The sequence below is a fragment of the Chinchilla lanigera genome, unplaced genomic scaffold (genome assembly GCF_000276665.1).
Source record: "Chinchilla lanigera isolate Chin_1 unplaced genomic scaffold, ChiLan1.0 scaffold00037, whole genome shotgun sequence".
Taxonomy (NCBI): domain Eukaryota; kingdom Metazoa; phylum Chordata; class Mammalia; order Rodentia; family Chinchillidae; genus Chinchilla; species Chinchilla lanigera.
The window spans coordinates 1,324,033-1,345,811 of NW_004955438.1; the positions used below are offsets into that span (position 1 = coordinate 1,324,033).

Sequence of the window (21,779 nt, forward strand, 5' to 3'; positions counted from 1 at the left end):
ACATAGCAGATACTCCTCAGAGGACACAGTCTGGGATTAAAAATTCTAAAGGGAAGAGAACATTCCTCTCTGGGCTTTTCTATCTCAAGGGCCAATGCAGCAAACATTGCGCTGCCATTAAGGGAAAACCAGAACACGTCAAGTTTCTATTGTCGAGCAATAATGGGGTAGAAGTTAGGTCACCTACAGGTATCCTGTACCCATCTCTCTTTAGGAGCTATTACCTGGACAGGAGCACTGTTTTTGTGCAAAATTTCCACAACTCGATGGAAGCCAATGGGTGCTCTCTTCTTGGTGTAACCCAACCAGTTCTGAAAAATGAAGATGGGAGAACAATATGTAGGTCAGACACAGTCAACACATTCTGAGCTAGTCTCTCTGTGGTCAGACCAGAATAACATGGTAGAAAGGTATATAGACCTGTGGGGTGGGGGAATAATACAGAAATGGTGAGAGATGAAGTTTTCAAAAAAGCCAACGTATTTTAGAGAGTAGAAAGAGTCAAAGGCATAAAACAAGGTTCATAGAGCTATCAACACAAATGCAGAAAAAAGTGTGAAACACTACTAAATGAAGTAGTACTTCTATAAATTTAGCTGTGTAGACAAACCCTAACTTCTGCAAAATATACAGAAGTTAGAATTTACCGACATATATGTTCACTTGTAAATTCATGAAGAAAGGTCTGGAAAGCTATTGATCAGGCTTTTTTTTTCCCTGATTAGACTTTTTAATAGTGTTTGCCTTGAAGAAGGCAGTGAGCTACAGGCAGACAGACAATGAAAGAGAAACTTTGTTTAAAAAAACATTTTGCTAGGTCTGGTGGTACATGCCTATAATCCCAGCACTCGGGAGGCAGAGACAGGAGTATTGCTGCAAGTTGAGGCCAGCCTAGGCTACATAGTCAGTTAAGGTCAGCCTCAACTACATAGTGAAACTGTCTCAAAAAACCCCAAAAATTAAAAAATTAAAAAACAGACATAAAAAACCAACTTTTGTGTGTGTGTGTGGTACTGAGGATTGAACTCAGGGCCTTATGCATGCTAGGCAAGCACTTTACCACTATGCTACAGCCCCAGCCTTCTTACTACATATAACCATGTTTGATTTTGATATAGATATGTTTAGCTTTTGTAGTTATGCAATTAATTAATTAACGAGGAAAAACAAATTCTCAAACCCATACTGTAAAAAAATTGATATTTAAAACATATTTATGGAATCACAAAAGACCCCAAAGAGCCAACAAAATCCTGAGAAAGAAAAACAAAGTTAGAGGTATCGTATGTCCTGATTTCAAATCACATTACCAAGCTACAATAATCAAAATAGCATGCCCCTGACTTTAAAAACACACAGATTAGTGGAACAGAAAAAAAAAATAAACCTAAGTATACACGGTCAACTCAGTTCCAACAAGAGCATCAAGAAGGGTAGTGTCTTCAAAAAACAGTGCTAGGAGCAAAGTATGGTGGTGCATGCCTATAATTCCAGCACTCAGGAGGCTGAGGCAGGAGGACTGCTGTGAGTTCGTGGTCAGCCTGAACTGCATAGTGAAACCCTGTGTCAAAAAATTAAAACATAACAAAATGAAACAAAAAAATAGTACTACAAAAACTGGATTTCCACATGTAAAAGAATGAAACTGGACTCTTGCCATACACAAAACTCAAAATAGACAAAAGACATAAATATAAAACCTAAAACCATAAAACTCTTATAAAGAAACATAGAAAAGGACTTTGACATTAGATTTAGCAGTAGTCTTTTAAAAGCAAAATTAAAAGGCAATCTATGAATTTGGAGAAAATATTTGCAAAAAATGTATCTGAGAACTGACACAATTCAACAGCTACAGAAGAACAATGTAGGCCGGGGATGCAGCTCAGCGGCATAAGCGCTTGCCTGGAAAGCCTGAGGTCATGAGTTCGATTCCCAGTACCAAAAAAAAAGAAAAAGAAAAGCAACCTAGTAAGTGGACAAAGGACCTGAATGGGCATTTCTCCAAAGAAATGTTAAGTGAAATAAAACAGACACATAAGTATAAATACTGCATGGTTTCTCTTATATTGGTATGAAAAATGCAAAATATAAATAAAGAGTAAAATAATAGGAAATAGGGAGATCTTTTTCAGATGGAAAGGGGACCAAAAGATGGAGGGAGGGAGAAGGGTAGGAAAGGAAAGGGATTAAAAAAAAAATGAGTGGAATTAGAACGTTTTCAAATGGGAAGGGAAACAAGAGTTAGAGGGAGCAGGGAGGGGAAGGGGATAAAAAAGAATTAAGATGTATTATGTACATGTATAAATTCTGCATGACAAATGTAATCATTATGTAATACAAACATGTACTAATAAAAAACTGAAAATTAAAAGCCATAAAAATGGACAACAGTATATAAAAAGATACTCAGCTCTAATCTTTAGGGAAATGTAAATCAAAACACTATGAAATATCAGTTTGTATCTGTTAGAATGGCTATTATAAAAAAGACAAGCAATAGACGAGTGCAGGGGCACATGCCTATAATCTTAGCTATGCAGAAGGCAGAGGCAGGAAGATCACAAGTTCAAGGCCAGCTTGGGTAACCTAGCAACACTATCACAAAGTAAAGTAAAAACAGGGCTGGGCATATTGCTCAGTATGGTAATGAATGCTTGCCTAACATACACAAGGCCCTAGGTTCAATCCTCAGTACTAGATAAGGAAAAAAAAAAAGGAAGTGGTAAATTTTGGTGAGGGTATAAAGAAAAGGGAACTGTTACACAGTGTTGGTGGGGATATAGATTGGTGGGGTCACTATGGAAAAGAATATGAAGGTTCCTAAAGAAATTAAAAATAGAACTACTATTATTACCCAGTATCCAATCCTCTTCTGGGTATATGCCAAAAATCACTACCTCATAATCTGCATTTCCATATCCATTGTGGTATTAGCTATAATAGCTAAGATATGAAAAAGAGATTAAATGTTTATCACTAAATGAATGGATAAAGAAAGTATGGTGTACAGTATATATGTATTAATATAGACATAGTATTTAGCCTAAGAAGATCTTGCTATTGTGACAGCATGAATGAACCTAGAGGATATTATGCTAGGTAAACAAGCCTGACATAGAATGAGCTATATATATAACATATAGAAATATATATGCTATTATCTTAATGTTAAATTTCTTGAGAGCGATGATAAGACCATGTTTATGTAGAAGATAATTTTTTTTTGAGGAAGTATCATGATATCTGCAATTTACTTTCAAATAGCTTTTTAAAATGTATGTACAAAAAGGAGAAAGGTAGCTAATACAGCAAAAATGTTAATAAATTAGGGAAATGGGTAAAAAGCCTTGGGCATTACACTATGCTTCCAAGTTTTCGATGGGGTTTAGATTTTGGGAAGTAAAACACTGGGAGGAAAAATGTTAAATTAGTAACTATAATTTATAAAATGATATGACCCTTCTTTCCCCTAAGACCTCAACAGCACACAGAACAGTTTTGGAGCACCCACCTTTGTAGTGAAGAGGGCATCAACATCATGCCAGGCTCGAAGCTTGGCACGAGCAGCCAGGGCTGTCAGCACATACTGTTTGTCTGGGATCTAGAAAGCAGAGATCAGAAAAAATTAAGGGAAAGTAAACAATATATTGATAGAGGTGTTAGAGAAGATAAGTATACCCTGATTGACTGACTGATTCTGTCACTTAAAATCACAGGTCATCAAGAACCCCTAGCCAGGCATGGTGGCACAAGCCTGTAATTCCAGCAATCAGGAGGCTGATGCAGAAGGACTGTTGCAAGTTTGAGAACAGCCAGGGCTACAAAGTAAGTTCAAGGCCAGCCTGAACTGCATAGTGAGACCCTGTCTGAAAAAGATGGAAAAAAAAAAGAACCCCTTACCTCCCAAGCACCAGCACTGCTGCATACCAATTAGTTAAAAGCTGCTCTCATGCCCCACAAAGTCATTCTACCTTTAACCTTAAACAGCAAGGAACCTACTGCACAGGGCTTCCAGCAACAATTATCCTCTCCATGTAATTACTGATACTACTTTTATGAAACACTGACCAATGTATATCTACCTTAAATGTCTTTTTCAGGTTGATGGGACTGCTGAATGTCCCCTAAGAAGAAAGAAGAGGAACTTTAGTAGACAATCAACCTCCCATTTTTCCCCTTTTTATTAGTACGTGTTTTCAGTCCATAATGATTACATTCACTGTAGGAAATTGGTACATGTACATAACACATTACAATTCTACTTTTCCCACTTCCCTCAACCCTCTCATTTTCTTCTCCATAGTACAGACCTTCTCTCACTCTGTACCCATTTAAACCCAGAAATCAACTTATGAGGAACAGCTCCAGTATCTGATGAAAGATCACAATAACCTAGTTTAGCAAGAATTGGATTCGTATGTGTGGTGCTTTTTTCAGTTTTGTGCTAATCCAAGTAAGGGGAAAATGTACAAAAACCAAACTTAAAAAAGGAAAACCTCATCTACTGCTCTTGTTTACACTATGCCAATCCACTGGAAATTATGGAATCTTTGAACAGGGACTGTGATGGAAGCCTACACCAAGGACAGAATGTGCTATGCCAGCACACCAACCCACTGAAAACCCTTATGTGCAGACCCTTACAAATCTCTTTTTGCCTCTTAGCTCACCCTTGCTGAGAGCCAGAAAGCTCCCAGGTGGGTCTCTGAGAAGTATATGCAGGCACTGTTAACAGAGTACATAAAAATACTGTACTGGATATAAACTATAGTTGTCTTGCAATGCAAGTTCATGGGATTTTTCTTTCATATTGTGCTTATACCTCAGCTTCCGCATAGTGATAGAAGCAGGAGTAAAAGAGTGTTGTCACTAGTGGCATATTGAGGATGGAAGCTTTGCGGGGATGCTTTCGGAAGATCTCAGTCTGTCCTGCTGACTCTAGATGTCGATCATTAGCCTGTGGTAAGGTGAGCCAAGAGGGAAAAAAACAATGTCCATGAAGCAGAAGCAGGAAAAAAAATCTTTTAATACTAAAGCAGTTGTGTTTCCCACCCTACCAATGAAGCAAAAAAGAAAAAGATAAAATTGCCTAGGCCATCCCAGGAGTTAAATTACATAAAATGATAAGGGAACTAAGTTGCAGGAAGTGACTAAACACACAGTGATGACACAGAAGATTTGAGATGAAGAGGAACTACTTCCAGGTCAGCAGAAATGTGACAAAAAAGGATACATAAGAACAATTGAGGGGCTGGGGATTTAGCTCAGCAGCACAGCGCCAGTCTGGCAAGCGCAAGGTCATGAGTTCGATTTCCGGTACCAGAGGAAAAAAAAAAAAAAAGCAAACAAACAAACAAAAGGACAATTGAGAAAGGGGGCATCGTGCAGAGGGAGGAAATGAAAGGCTTATAAAGACTGCAACAGGAAACAACCAGTAAGTCCAGAGAACAGAGTCTCTTATATGCTGAATGGCACTGAGCCTGGGTACTGAAGGAAATATTGTAGAGATGAGGAATCTAACCTCAATAATGATCTGCCGTTCCAGGAGTGTGTAGTGGTCTTGTATATGTGCAGAATCTTCTGCTGAAAATGGCAAACTGGTAGAGGGCTGGAAGGTTAGTATCTCTTTCTTTCTTTTTTAGTATCTCTTTCTTACGTAAAAAGAAAACGTATCCAAACCATCACCATAAGCATAGAGACTCATGGTGCTTCACAAGTCTGACCTCAATTCTCTGTATTCCTTAAAGGCAGATACAGAAAAGCAGAAAAGAAAGTAGACCTCTGTCTAGATTTTGTGTTTAAGATTTTTGCCAATTCAAGAGAGATCCTAAAAGTTCACAAAATACATAGTCATTAGTGATTTTGCTGTGGCATAAATAATAATCTCACTTTCAGAGTTAGATATTCAATGACTGTCACAATGCTACTAAGCGAGCCTTGCCAACTACCCATCATCCACATCCTAGTGAAGCTCTGTGGTTCATATCACTGCCTAACTCTACTGAAAGGACACTTTAATTTGTCATTTGCCATTTTTTAATTGCAGAATAATAGAAGTAAGTTACATAGCATCATGATAGATTTGAAGACTGCAAAGACTGCAAAAATCAACACAAATGCCAAAGATTCCTTCTATAAAACTATGTTTTTATACATGAAGTAGTTGAGGGGCAGTGTCTTGCTTAAAAGTCACATAGTACATCAGAAGGCAAAGCCAAGGACAGAAGACAGTTCATACAGTACTATCCTTTAGAAAGTGTTCCATTATTCCTCTTTCTTTTTTTTGGTACCAGGGACCTAACTCAGGACCTCATGCTTGCCAGGCAAGCACTTGTGCCACTGAGCTACATCCCTGGCCCTCCATTATTTCTCTATTCAACTCACTCTAGGAAGAATTCTGAAATTCAATTATATTATCCAAAAAAAAGTGGGAACCTGAAATCTTTGCCTTCTGATGTACTATGTGGCTTCTATTATTCTGCAATTATTCTGCAAGTCAGTGGTTTTTGAACTCTGGAGTTTTAAGGACCAGTAACATACACAAAAAAATATGTAAGATCCATAAAGAGCTGCCAGTTTTTTATTACATAAGGTTATAAAAAACTATTACTACCAAAAAGGAGTGGGGCGGGGCTGGGGATTTAGCTCAGTGGAACAGTACCTGCCTAGCAAGCGCAAGGTCGTGAGTTTGATTCCCGGTACCAGAAAAAAAAAACAAAAAGGAGGGGGAGAAGTAGTAATAAAATGTGAGAACAAAAGATACTTACAAATTAAGTAAATTTGGCTTTAGGAAAAAACTCTCTAGATTATCTATTTTTCTAAGCTTACCACCAACCAGGGAAGACTCTGGCATTAGTATTTGTTTTGTTTTGCTTTGCTTTGCTTTTGGTACCGGGGATTGAACTGCGAACCCTGTGCTTGCTGGGCAGGCGCTTATGCTGCTAAGCTCTACCCCTGCCCCATGGCACTAGTATTTGGTAGCCACTGAATGAGATAACTTTTAATGATACCTGTATAATTAATTAACTTTCCCATGCCTATGCATTTTATCCTTTTATTCCCTTCATTCCACCTCTATAAAGGCATTTAAATTTAAAACAATTTCTCTCTCATACTTACCTAATACAGGTCTTAAGAAACTCTTTTCGCTTCTCAGGGTCCTGAATATTCAAATGCTCTCGATAATGGGATAGCTACAAAAGAGAGAAAAAAGTTTTGAGCCATTTTTTTCTCCTTGGAGGACAGGTAGCTGTATAAGTGGATTTTTCATGCTTAAAAATCGTAAAATCTTTATTCTTGGGGATTCTTTCTGGGTGTAGAGAGTTATGGGATTCTTGGAGGGGGTGATTCAAAATCACTAGAAGGCTTATCTTTAACTGCTCTGTCCAATATGGCAGCCACTTGCCCCATCTGGTTGTGTAATATAAATTTAAACAGATTAAAATTTTGGGACCTTAGTTGCACTAGACACTTTTTAAGTACTCACTAGCTATAAGTGACTAGTGACTACCAAATCAGGTAGCACAAATAAAGACTATTTTTATCATCTTAGGAATTTGGCTTGGACAGTGTTGATCTGTAAAGAAGCACTCAGTAGTCACAGTACCTACCTTTATCCTGAAGTTTGGCTTTAGTCTCAGTATTTAACCACTTATAGCTGTAATACTTCAGCCTTAGCTTTTTATTTTGTTTTTTTGTTTGTTTCTTTTGAGACAGGGTCTCACACTGTAATTCAAACTGGCCTCAAATTCACAGTGATCCTCCCGGCTTCAACTTCCTGAGTGCTGGGATTACATGCTTGCACCACAATGCCTGGCAAACCTTCACTTTTGAAAAACCAAAAAGCTAAATGTGCCAGGCATAGTGCTGCACACCTGTAATTCTAGCCCTTGAGAACTGAGCTAGGAGGATCACTGTGAGTTTGAGGCCAGCCTAGCTTGAACTGCACAGCAAGATCCTGTCTAAAAAAAAGGCGGCGAGGCAGAGATACAGTTCAGCAGCACAGTGTCTGCCTGCTAAGTATGAAGCTGTGAGTTCGATTCCTGGCACCAAAAAAAAAAAAAGGCTAAATGTTCATTTTAACATATTTTTGGCATCCTCAACAATGTATATGACTAATGATAGTATATCATGTTAAGTAACAATTAACAATATGAGTAATATGAATAGGGTATGTCATTCTGATAAACTGTTCATAGCTAAACTATTCATATTCAAATGCTATAGATTCTACATGCAACTCTGACAGACAATCTCATTATATGCTGTTTTAAAATTCTAAAAAAAAAGGGCCTGGGATATAACTCAGCAGCATAAGCACCTACCTGGCAAGTGCAAGGTCCTGAGTTTGATTCCTGGTACCAAAAAAAAAAAAAATTCTAAAAAAAAGTCTGATGTAGGGCGGGGGAAACAACTCCACGGTAAAGTGCCTACTGAACATAAGCAAAGCCTTCACTCATCAGTACCACAAACAAATTGATGTATGTGTCCATTTGTTAATTGTAAGAGTTAAATGGTACAATAATTAGTAATGATTCTCAAAGCTGTAATTCTGTATACAATTATTAAAAACTTTCCCAAGTGAAAAATAAAACTAATTGATCAAAAATAAACATGATATGAATATTAAGACAATGAAATGACTTTTGGAAGTATATCCTTTCAGAGCAAAATGACATACATTAAAATGTAAATGACAATATGAAAGAGACTACAAAAATGACATAATTTAGCTGGGCGTGGTGGCACACGCCTATAATCCTAGCACTCGGGAGGCTGAGGCAGGAGGATTGTTGAGAGTTCAAGGCCAGCCTGGGCTACAAAGTGAGCTCAAGGCCAGTCTGAACTGCATAGTGAGACCCTGTCTCAAAAAGACCAAAAAAAAAGATATAATTTAATGTTTGTAAAATATCTGGTATACAATCATTTATAATATTAAAGAAAAGAAGTATAGTTAAGGGAAAGGGAAAAGAGAACTGAAATGTGTTATGTACACGTACCAATTCCCTACAGTGAATGTAATCATTATGTACTGCAAACATGTATTAATAATTAAAAAAAAAAAAAACTATAGTTAATTTTTTGTTAATCTCACTTTGACCCAAGTTTTTCAAGAAAAAGTCTACTTGGAAAACACTTATATTCTAGAATAAACTAAAAGTAGACTATCAGCTTTGCCACTTTTAATCCTTACAAGACTGGAAAACCCTAAATTTATATAAAATGCACCTTTAATTCAAACATAATGAGTATAAGAAAAAACTGTTTCATATAAAAAAAGCTACCCAAAACACATTCATTCTCTGTGTGTATGTATGTGTGTATTTTGTTTTGTTTGTTTTGTTTTTGGTAGGTACCAGGAATTGAACTGACTTCCCATCTGTCAGGTAAGCACTGTGGCACTGAGCTGTACCTCCAGCCCCCACATATATTTTCAATAACCAAACTTCAAAACAACAAACCTCTTAAGAATGTTCTATAAGGAAAATTCTTCATAGTTTTGAACCTATAGAGTCTAAAATACAATAAATTTTTTTTTTGTCTTTTTTTGAGATAAGGTCTCGCTATGAAGTTCAGACTGGCTTTAAGCTCACTTTGTAGCCCAAGATGGTCTCAAACTCACAACAATCCTCCTGTCTCAGACTCCCAAGTGCTGGGATTACAGGCGTGAGCCATCACGCCCAGCAAATTTTTCAAATGAATACTACAGACCAATCATTTTCAGTAGATTAAGATACAGGATTTTTCAAACTTTCTTTTTTTTTTTTTGTTTTTTTTTCTGGTACTAGGAATCGAACTCACGACCTTGCGCTTGCCAGGCAGGCACTGTGCCGCTGAGCTAAATCCCCAGCCCCAAAGATTATCAGCATTGGGCTTATATTTCCTGACAGTTTCTTTTTTTTGGTATCGGGAATCGAACTCATGACCTCAGGCTTGCCAGGCAAGCACTTATGCCGCTGAGTTACATCCCCAGCCCCCAAACTTTCTTATGATTTGAATTTTAAGTTCAAGTTCCTTTTAGAAACTATGTTACTGAAAAACATTTTCTTTATATTTTGTTGTACAAAAAAGCTAACAATATTATTAAATTTGCCAGCTGAATGTGTATCCTGGTATCATCACAAATGTGTGGTATGATAATAAAGGAAAATCCTTCCATTAACAGTGCTGAGAAATTCTTCTTTTTTTTTGGAGGTTAAGGGTAGGAAGAATTTATTGAATGGAAGAAAAGTTTCTAAGAAATAGAAGGGGGCCCAGAGAGTGGATTGCCCCAGAAATTCTTATTTCTGCATTGCAATGTCAAACTTTAAAAAATGATTCACTAAATTTTTAATAATTCCATTAAGTTGGTGGAATTTCATATTCATGCTTGTATTCCAGTTCATTCTGATTGTGAAAATCTGCCAAAAATCAATTTTCATACTTGGCCACTGAGCTTTCAGTCAAAATGTATATTGAGTGTACCAGCCTCTGATCTACCTTTACTCATGACCTATATCTGGTTTCTTATCCTCTCAGCTGTTAACATTTTCTTTACTGTTAGAAGCCAAAACCCAAGAACCCCTAGCAAACCAGGACTTGAAAACGACTAAAAAAAGAAATTACAAACTGATCACTCCAGTTTTCATTAATTAATTTTTTTTATTGATAAGCCCAAGCAAAAGAACACATTAAAAGAAACCGTACACCATTTGTGTTAAGTTTTCAGGCTTCCTAGATCCCTCTGTCCTCTGGATATAATCAGTGCCAAAGGAAACAGTTCAATCAGTCTAGGATGGTGGAGGCTGGGTTTTGGCTTCATGTCTATTACATAGGTTCCCAACTGAAACAAAGGCCACACTTACCGCAAGCTCTTCTGTTCTGTCTAGGAACCTGGGAAGAAGCAGAAGGGAGCAGGGCATTTTTATCTATTGATGTGTGGCATTATAACCTCTCAAAATCGGTGAATGTCTAGAAGAAACACAATTCAAACTTGTTTCCCTCACTTTGTGAGATAAGCCTTTCTCTTAAATTTTCTACCACTAGCAATGTTTTCAAAATACCTGGTCATTCACATTTCAGTGTTCCTCTGTTCTTTCTAGCTGAAAAACAAGTAACCACAAGAAGGCATTGAAGGGCACTGAAAGCTTAAAGAAAACCTACTCCAGTCCACAGTGACCGTGTTTATTTATGTTTTTGATATGAGTAAAGCACTCTTCTCTGTCAAAATACTCCTGAAAACAGGTATTTGTATTACTCTTTATTTTTATAACATATTTGGTAAGACCTTAAAGCCCAGGAACTTTTGTCTTTGATTCCTCCTGACTCTAAATATAACAACAAAATTAACATCACTGCTTTGGCACAGAGATGATGCTTCATATGTCCTTATATTTTTTTTTAATTTTTTTTTTTCATACATCCTTATTGATGGGGGGGAGGGGGAGGGGGAGGGGGAGGGAGAGAACAGCCTAAATCCATGAGCAGGTATACTTTTGCAAATTCCTGGCTACCAATCCATAATCTTAACCCTAATCAATAACCTGCTTTCCCTTCTTAGTCTTTAGGGCAGCTCATCACTGTTCTGGAATCACTAGGTAACTAGAGTTACTTTGAGCCACAGACCTCAGACAGAGGTATCGATCTCTGACTCTAGAACCTAGCTTTTAGCCATCCTCCTGTACTGTTACCTTATCACAGACTATAGTACTGTTAGCTACCTTCTCACATTTAATGTCTTGCCTTCCAAATGTTTCTAGGAAAAGGGCAGTATCTTCTATTTCTTTGTATCCCCCAGAATGCTTTGAAAAAGTACTTAATAAATTTGATAGACAAGAGGATCAGGTCTTACCTGAAGAGGTCTATAAGCAGCTTCTGATCCCCTATTTCCTTAAGGAAGTGAATGAGATGTCTGAGGGCAACCTGTCGCACCTCCAGCTCTCGGAAGAGGATCTCTGGCAGGCAAGAAGAAGGAATGAGGGAGAGAAAAGAGTACGCTTTTACTTAAGTCTGAAATTGGCCTCCCTATTCACATGTTCCAAACATCTTCTCCTCAAAGCTTAGCAAAAGCTAAGAATAGTTTAACCCCTATGTTTCAATTCACCATCAGTAGCCTCTATTGTCCAGGGTAAATCATAACCACTGAGTCAGCTTTTCAATTCTTATCAACCCAAAAGTAGGCATTTAGCATTAGATTCTTACTTTCTCAAGCAAACTAGCCATCTGTCTAATAAACAGAGAGGGCTTTGGACTAATGTAGTCATCACTCTGAGGATGCCCTCAGTTATATAATGTGTGCTCCCAAGTCCCAGGCCACCTCAGCTGTCTCTGACATGGACTGACATTGGTGAGTTCTGGTATGAAAGCCACATATTCCTTCCTCAAAGATACCTTGCTGAGTGGAGATTTCCTTTAAACCATCCTCACCTTTGCTCAGCGTCCTCTTCAGAAAGATTAGAACCTAGAGGAAAAGAGAACAAAGAACATGCAACACAGAATACGCAACCTTTCAAACACAAAAACGTTTGACTGTCTAGCAAAGAGGCAACAACTTGTTAAGAATCTTTTCAGGTAAGCACAACAGATCTGTCTGTGGGATAGAAGGAAAGGTGATGTCCACATAATACCCATGCCCATATAGGCTGAGATATACTGCCCCCTGGGAGACTACTCTCACATCTCTCCTCCCACAGATTACTTTGTATAACACAGACTGGGCCAATGTTCTACTCTTGGTTACTAGCAAGACTTCCATGTACGATGCAGGCCTTAGACCACGGACTCCTGGAGAATCCTCAGCTCACAGAGAAATCCAGGATCATTACTTGACATTTAACCCAAGACAGTAAAGTCTATTTGATCAGATTTTTAGAAACTTGTGTTTCAACAACAATTAAAGAAATGACAAGAGCAAGGGGCTTATAATCCCAGCACTTGGGAAGCTGAGGCAGAAGGATCACAAATTGAAGACCAGTCTGGGCTACATAGTGAGGGCCTATCTCAAAAACAAAAACAGTAAGAAAAGTAATAGCAACAAAATAACAGTAAAAACAAAACCCTACAACTCACTGCAGTAATGACATTTCCATCATGCATGCTTTCTGCCTCTTCTAGGAGTTGTAGCTTGTCCTGTAAGGAGCGGAATCTTTCCAGTGAGCAGACCTAGCAGAGTATGAACACAATTAGTGTAAAAGGAAGAAGACAAAAGAAAGTTTCCTACATTCCTATGTCACCAGATAGTAAGGGATGAGCAACAGTGAAAGAAAATGTCCCCCAAGAGAGCTTCTTTGTATTTACACTATGCTCCCTAGGACTCTGTGAGACTGTAGGTTCCCACCACATGCTCTCTAGTTCAGTCTGACGCCCTATAATAGTGATGGTAAACCTTTTAGACCTTTCAGTGGTAACAATAGCCAGCTGTGGTACACATGCCATAGATTCGCCACCACTGCCCTACAAGATGCTAATAAGGTCCTAAAGTCTTGAAAAAGTCAACAAAGATTACTCAGTTTTTAAAAAATAAGATGCAATTTACATATAATAAAGCCCACTCTGTTTAACTGTATAGTTTGAAAAGTCTAAACATCCAATGTAACCATTACCATGACAAAAATACAGAACATTTTCATCATCCCCTAAAGGTCCTTTGTCCACTTTGACATTAATGACCTCCCTTCTTCCCTGTCCTCTGGCAAGTGCTCATCTGTTCTCAGTCACTACAGTTTTGCCTTTCCTAGAACTTCATAAAAACAAAATCATATAATATGTACTCTTCGGTAACTGGCTTCTTTCTTTCAATCTGACATGAAACTGTGTTGTGTTAGTTCTAGTTCACTCCTATTTATTGTCAAGTTGTTTTCTTTGTTTGGGTTTTTTTTTTTTTTTTTTGTTTTGTTTTATTTTTTTTTTTCCGGTACCGGGAATTGAACTCACGACCTCGTGCTTGCCAGGCAGGCACTGTGCCGCTGAGCTAAATCCCCAGCCCCAAGTTGTTTTCTATTATATGGATATATCAGTTGTTTATCCATTTAGCTGCTGAGGACATTTCAGTGGTTTCCATTTGGAAGCCTTTGTGAAAAAAAAGCTGCTATGAACATTTAGTACAAGTCAATATATGGCCATATGTTTTAATACAGTTGGACTCTAAGTGTCTAGAAGTAGAAGTGCTGGGCATACAGAGAGGGTCTATTTCACTTTATAAGAACAGATTATTCTCTAAAGTAATTTTATGATTTTACATTCCTGTCAGTTATATGTGAGTCTAGTTGTCTAGTTTCTCTACATCCTCCCAACACCTGATCTGAAAAATCTTTTTAAATTTAGCCATTCTAATGGCAGTTTACTGATATCTCATGGTTTTAATTTACCTTTTTTTGGTAACTATAATGTTAATCATATATTCAAGTGCTACTGACCAATTGAATGTCCTCTGTGATGTATCTGGTCAAATCGTGTGCCAATTTTTTTTATTGGTTTGTCTATCTTTTTATCACTAAGTTGTAAGACTTTTTAAAAATATATTCTGAGTATAGGTCCTTTATAATATATGAATTTTACAAATATTTTCTCCCAACCTTGTTTTTTTTGGTCTATTTTGGGTTTTGGTTTGAGTGCTGGGATTACAAGCACGCATGACCACACCAGGCTGCTAAGTTTTTTCATGTTTTTAACAATGTTTTCAAAAAACAAAAGTTTTTAATGTTGATGAAGTCCACTTCACCATAATTTTTTCTTTTATTATTAATGTTCTTTGTGTCTTAGGGAATAAATTTTTGCCTAACCCAAGCTCACAAAAATTTTCACCTATATTTTCTTCTAGAAATTTTACATATTTAGCACTTATTTACATCTAGGTCTATGATCTATTTTGATCCGTTAATTATTTACGATGTTAATTCTCCTAAAAGTAATTTATAGATTCAATAAAATTCCAGGACTGGGATATAGTTCAGTGGTAGAGTGCTTGCCTAGTGTGCACAAGGCCTTGGGTTCAATCCCCAGCACTGTAAAAAAAAAAAAAAACAAAGAACAAAGTCCCAGCTGTTCTTTTATTGACATTGTCAAGCTGATATTTCAATCTATATAAAAAGAAGATCCAGAACAGCCAAAAAAATTTTGCAAGTGAAGAACAAAACAGAAAGTTGAAAGTTTCAAAAGAGTTGAAGTTATCTGACATCAAGACATCTACAAAGCTACAATCACCAAATAGCACTGGCATAAGGACAATAAGTCAATAAACTAGAATAAAGAGTCCAGAAAGAGCTCAACACATACATCATCAACTGAGTTGCAAGAGAGGTACCACAATGATTCAATGAGGAAAGGATGGTCTTTTCTACAAATAGTGCTGGAAAAAAACTGGGATCTACATGCAAAAAAGACAATGAACCTCAACCTTATCTCACAAGACATACAAAAATTAACTCACAATGAATCACAGAACTAAACTTAAAAGATTATGCTCACTTTTAATTAAATGTACTTTTTCCTCTCACCCATCACTATTTTCCCTGCAAACAATCAAGGAAACACTTAAAGCCTGGCAAGTAAAAAATTCTGCACGTAACTTTCAATCTGAGCATATTCATTTTCTTCTTGAAAAACTTCCTTGTTTAGTAGTTCCAATTTAGCAAATGCAGCTTACCAGTGCATCCTACAGGAATTCTCTCTACAGGGGCCTTACCTTGCCTTTTCGGAGGCGTCGCACTGTATCACTGGGGCTCCAGTCATTGCTGTAATCCTAGAATAGCAGCAATATATGAATCCTAGGAAGTTAAAGGATCAGATCACCTCAAACTCAGCCTCAGTCGCCAAGGGGGATACATTTTGTCAAGGCAACTGATGAGAAAAATGAACTGAAATTGTCTTATTTTGAGTTTTTTAAGGAATTACAGGAGAGACAATACGAGCAGGAAGAGATGGATCAAAGAGGGATGACCCAAATGACTAACCAGTAATCCTATGCTTACTGGTTCAGAATTTCAACCCCTAGATGCAATTAGTCACACTTTGAATCCTAATGATTAATACCTTTGGTCAAAACAGAGACAGACAGTAATATATGAAACATATTCCTTGTTTGATCTTAAAATACAGTTTCTTCCCTATGAATTATTTTGTATTTTTTATATGCTTCATGGGAATATACATTCTACCAAGCATCTAACTATTGTAAAAGTTACTGAATTTCAGCCAAGCATCCAGACTGCTGTGAGGCTCATTGAGTTTCAAAGTACAGCCTTCAAGAGATAGGGTAATACGTCAGAAAAATATGGTAGGACTGAGTCAGAAAAGATTTTTGAGTCCATGTATCACACTTTCCTGGCTGTGAGACCCCAAGTAAGCATTAATTACCCCAGTCTTCTTATCTACAAAAGGGCGTTAAGCCAGTTGTAGTGGCACATGTCTGTCATCTTAGGTGCCCAGGAGGCTAAGGCAAAGAAGGATCACAAGTTCCAGCGCAGCCTGGGTAACTTAATAAGACCACATCCCAAAATAAAATAAGAATAAAGAGCTCAGTGGTCTAACAAGAGCGAGGCCCCTGGATTTAATTACCAGTACCATAGTGTGGAGGTGGGTTGGGGAGACACCTGCACATTTAAAATATAGACGTTTTTCACTTAACAACCAAGTTCCAGTCCTGCCACTAGGTTGTTAAATGAGTTGGTCAGTAAATGAGGAATTGTGTACAGTATGTACATTACAATTTCAAAACAAATTGTCAAAAATAACTCCAACTTGATGACTCCTTTTATTTGGGTCTTACATGCACTGTTATGTATTACAGAATATGTAACTATAGTACTTTACTGTACAGTACAATCGACAAAAATTATAGTACTTTACTGTAGAAGCCACCATAAAGCTTCACTGTTGCTCATGTTCCAGCTTGGTAAGTCTGAATGTGGACTGTAAGTCCAAGCAGCAGGTTGTAAGTCTGAACAGCATGCCTCGGTTGTAAGTCCAAACAGTAAGTTCAAATGGGTGGGTCATTAAAAGAGGAATCTCTTACAGTTACGTGCTGCATGTTGACATTTTGGTGAATGATGGACCACACATACAACAGTACGATTACAATGGAGCTGAAAATTCCTATTGCTTCATATTACCATACCTTTTCTACATTTAGATATGTTTAGATACAAAAGTACTATCATGTTACAACAGCCCGCAGCCTTCAGTACATTCAGGTTTACAGCAATATCCTATACCATATAGACTAGGCATATAATAAGCTATACCATTTGGGTTTGGGAAAGTATACTCAATGATGTTCACATATGATGAAACTCTCTAATGTTACATTTTGCACAATGTATGTCCACATCATTAAGCAACAAAATGACTGTAGTATCTGTACAAAGAGTTTCAAAAATTAAGTCAAACATATGCCCAGGGACCTGAGTGGCACATCAATATTAAGATATAACTTACTCTATACTCCCCCTTGGGCCTCCCCAGCTCTGGAGCATAGCTTTTAGCAGGTGTGTCAGACAAAGCTGAAAAAGAACAGATAGCTGGTTCAGAAAGGTGCCATGAGTCCTGTTTCATGTAATTTATTTCTTCTACTGCCTCCTTCTCACACACATTTTTAGACTTGTAGCCTCCCAAGATATCTTATGGCCAAAAGCAAATTTCAGTTCTTTTTATTTTTTTTATTTTGTCTTTTTGAGATAGGGTTTCACTATGTAGTTCAGGTTGGCCTCAAACTCACAGCAATTCTCCTGCCTCAGCCTAAGTGCTGGGATTACAGGCATGTGCCACCATGCCCAGGTAGATCTCAATTCTTCCTTAAAAGAAGTCCCCTCTTGCTGTACCCTGAATGATCTTTACTTCCTTACTTATCATCAGAAAATTTCTCTATTAATTATGGTAAATTCAGAATAAAGTTCATCTATTTTGATTACTACCTATGCTCATTCCCCAGACTGTACCCCAGTTCAGCAACATCTCCCTCGGCAATCAAGAAAAAGAGCCCCATGCTTACCATCAGAAAGAGACTGGAAACTTCCAGGTCTAGTTCTACCTAAGAGTAAAGAACACAAGAAAGAAGTCAACAGAGCTCAAGTCAGCGTTGTCTGTTCTTGGTTAAGGATATAGTACATAGAATTTTATTACATAATAAAGGAACAAACTTGAGGCTTGTAAAAGGTTTTACTTGACCTCAGAAATTGGAGGTGCTATTAAAAGGCAGTGGGGGGACAGCCAGGTATAGTGGTGCATACCTGTAATCTCAGCACTCGGGAGACTGATGCAAGATGATTGCTTCAAGTTCAAGGCCAGCCTGGGCTACACAGTGAATTTAAGGCCGGCCTTAACTGCATGGTGAGACCTTGTCTCAAAGCAGGGGTGGATAAATTACGGAAAAAATATATAACAATAAAATTTACCACTTTAATTTTCCTTTCTTTTTTTTTTTGTGACAGTACTAATGACTCAACACAGAGTCTCTAGCCCTTTTTATTTTTATTTTGAGACAGTGTGTCACTAAGTTGCCCAGGCTGACCTCAAACTTGGATTCTCCTGCCTCAGGTTCCCAAGCAGCTGAGATTATGGGCATGCACCACCACGACTGGCCATTTTAACCATTTTTAAGAGTGTAATTTAGTAGCATTAAGTACATTCACACTGTTGTACAGCCATTACCACTGTCCAAACCCAAAACGTTTTCATCATCGAAAAATGAGACTCTGTGTCCTTAAGAAGTAACTCTCCATCCCTCTCACCCACCACCCTTCTACTTTCAGTCTCTATGAATACTACATGAATAATATTTATCCTTTTGTATCTCTCTTATTCAGCATAATCTCTTCAAGCTTTATCCATCTTGCAGCATGTTATCAGAATTTCATGACTTTGTAAGGCTGAATAATAGTCTACTGTACATGTACACCATACATTGGCTATCTGTACATCCCTCAATGAACATATGGACTGTTTCCATCTTTTGGCTATTGTGAATAATAATAATGAATGCCAGTTTACAAATACTCATTCAAGTCCTTGCCTTCAATTCTTCTTAGTATATACTTAGAAGTAAAACTTCTAAATTACATTGCAATTTTATGTTTAATTTTTTTGAGGAACTATTATACTATCTTCTACAGTGGCCATGCCATTTTCAATTCCCACCTGCAAAACACAAGGATTCTCAACAGCATTGCATAATGGGCAAGCAGGAATTTTGAACTAGGCAAATTTCTTCAGTCTCTTGTCATTGGGTTAATGCCAATTTTCTTCATCATGTTCTACAAATCCAGTCCAATGTTTGTAAATTTCTCTCATTTCTCTAACTCCTACAACTCAGCTGCCAGCTTTAATGATAACTTATTACCCTTTAATAATTTAATCTTTTTCTCATGGAGTAAATGTAAATTATAGCCAGAGAATTTTTCTGAAAAAGAAAAAGACTTCGCTATCCCTTTAATCATCACTTTCTAACCTCTAAAGAAGCTGCTCAGGGAGTAGGTAGAAGAAGGTTTGGGTAGTTGTGCATAGGAGGAGAAACTATTTCGGCTCTTTAGCTGTTCGCGTCCTTCATGGGTTGACCCACTATGACCAGCAGTCTCTTTGATGGACCATGAGATACCTGCAAGACAGTTAGAACTAAATCATTAAGTCTTACCCAAATAAATCCTTATATCCAACATCCAACAAACTCTATAGGCTTTTACCAGAGGGCTTGGTCCCTTGGCCAAGATGGGATGAGGGAAAGAAGATGCAAATAAACTAATCAGGTGGGCATGTGGCTGTAATACTAGCTACTCAGAAGGCTGAGGCAAGAGGATCAGTAGCTAGTAATACCTGTAATACTAGCTACTCAGAAGGCTGAGGCAAGAGGATCGAAAGTTTGAGGTCACCCTGGCCAACTCAGTGAGACCCTAACTCAAACTAAAAATTTTCAGAAGGGCTGAGGATATAGACTTTGGTAGCCCTGTGGGAGAATGTTCATCTAACAGGTGTGAGGTCCAGGGTCCAATTCTTATACTCAGTACTGCAAAAAACAACAAATCAAACAAAAATACTAATCACCAGGAAAATAGGCAAAGGATATGAATAAATGGACCACAGAAAAGAAAATTCAAAATGGTTTTTTAATATATGAAAAGATGCTACACTTCATTCTTAGGAACAGTATTACAAACCACAAGTACAGTAAATGAAGCACATAGCTCAGTGGTAGAATGCTTGCCTATAATGTTCTAGGCCCTGGATTCAATCCCCAGCACTAAAAAATAAAAGAAAATACAATGGGATATCACTGGTCCTCTGTAACAGGGACAAAGACCCAAAACCTTGATAGTACCCTACAGTAGAGAGGCTGTGGGGAAACAGGAGCCCTCCCATGCTACTGGTGGGAGTACAAATTCATACAACTTCTATGGTGGGAAATGTGGCAGTATCTATCCAATATCAATGCAAACATCCTATGCCAGCAATTTCATTCTAAGAATTGACCTTTCACATGCACATATATAGTCAGAACACAAGATCATTGATAAGATCACTGATACAAAATGGTTGAAAAAAATCTCAAGTTCATCAACAGTGGTCTGCTTGATAATGTACAGTAATCCATACAATGTAATTCTATACAAGTAGTTAAAGGAGAATGAGAAAGTTCTTTATATACTGATACTGAAAGATCTCTAAACTATGTTAACACATGAAAACAACGGGGATATAGCTCAGTGGCACAAGCACTTGCCTAGCAAGCGTAAGGTCCTGAGTTTGATTCCCGGTACCAAAAAAAAAAAAAAAAAGTACAAAAGATGGAAAACAGCAAGGTATAGTGTGCTTCTGCTCATATATACAGATATAAAAATAAATATTCTTATAAGCATTTCCAAATGCAAAAAGGATCTTTATGGTTATAAAATATGCCAACAACAGTGATTACCTTTTGGGAGGCAGGGACTGAGAACTGAGAAGATTCATCAGTGTGAATGGGAAACTTCAATGGAATACTTTCTCAAAGGTATACTGTAATACCTTTCTGATTTATAAATCATGTTACAGCATATCCCATTTTTTAGGAATTTTTAAATTAAAAATATTTCCTAAAAATCAGATGGACCCTGCGAAGGTGTTAAATAGCACTACATACCATATGGACTAAGTAGTAAGGGATGATGGCTACGGAAATTAGTTCTGCCAACCAGTTATAACTATTTAAACCAACAGTTCCAAAGCAGGTGTGGTGGCGCATGCCTGTAATCCCAGCACTTGGTTGGCTGAGGCAAGAGGATCACTGTGAGTTCCAGGCCAGCCTGAACTACACAGCAAAACCCTGTCTCAAAAAAAAAAAAAGAAAAGAAAAGAAAACGAAAAATCAACAGTTCCAAACATGACTACCTTTTAGAATCACAAACCACACTTATTAAAAGTTATGTCTTCAGTACAACTCAGTCATAGAGCACAAGCTTAGCAAATACAAGACACCGGGTTCAGTCCCTAACAACAACAAAGAAAGATGTGCTGAATAACCCTCTGGGGTAAAACCTAGGAATCTGTAATTTTAACAAGCACCCCCATGAGTCTTAAATAGCCAGCTAATTATCTGCCCTAGGACAAGAGACATAGGTAGCCATATGGAAATTACTGCTATATTTTCTTTTTTTTTTTTTTGGTACCGGGTATTGAACTCAGGACCTTGTGCTTACCAGGCAGGTGCTTATATGCCACTGAGCTATATCCCCGGCCCCCAAGTATCTTCTTCTAGGGTTAAAGTTCCAGATGTATGCTCATCTGATAACAGTCTAACCTCATACCCTTTAAAGATTGCCACAAACAAGGGA

The 21,779-nt window shown here is 37.6% G+C and overlaps 1 protein-coding gene across 1 annotated transcript in view; it reads right to left on the reverse strand.

The window, feature by feature from the left end:
• Vipas39 (VPS33B interacting protein, apical-basolateral polarity regulator, spe-39 homolog) overlaps nt 1-21,779 on the reverse strand; it is a 30,483-nt gene that overhangs the window by 3,171 nt on the left and 5,533 nt on the right. Inside the window, exons 4-17 of the mRNA XM_005390202.2 lie at nt 19,424-19,570; nt 17,969-18,007; nt 17,416-17,480; nt 15,665-15,721; nt 13,051-13,143; nt 12,409-12,442; nt 11,834-11,936; nt 10,848-10,875; nt 7,123-7,196; nt 5,525-5,600; nt 4,826-4,960; nt 4,086-4,127; nt 3,515-3,604; nt 225-311 (exon numbers count right to left, since the gene is read on the reverse strand). Coding sequence (XP_005390259.1) covers nt 225-311; nt 3,515-3,604; nt 4,086-4,127; nt 4,826-4,960; nt 5,525-5,600; nt 7,123-7,196; nt 10,848-10,875; nt 11,834-11,936; nt 12,409-12,442; nt 13,051-13,143; nt 15,665-15,721; nt 17,416-17,480; nt 17,969-18,007; nt 19,424-19,570 — 1,070 coding nt within the window. The remainder of the gene's footprint in view (nt 1-224; nt 312-3,514; nt 3,605-4,085; nt 4,128-4,825; nt 4,961-5,524; nt 5,601-7,122; nt 7,197-10,847; nt 10,876-11,833; nt 11,937-12,408; nt 12,443-13,050; nt 13,144-15,664; nt 15,722-17,415; nt 17,481-17,968; nt 18,008-19,423; nt 19,571-21,779) is intronic.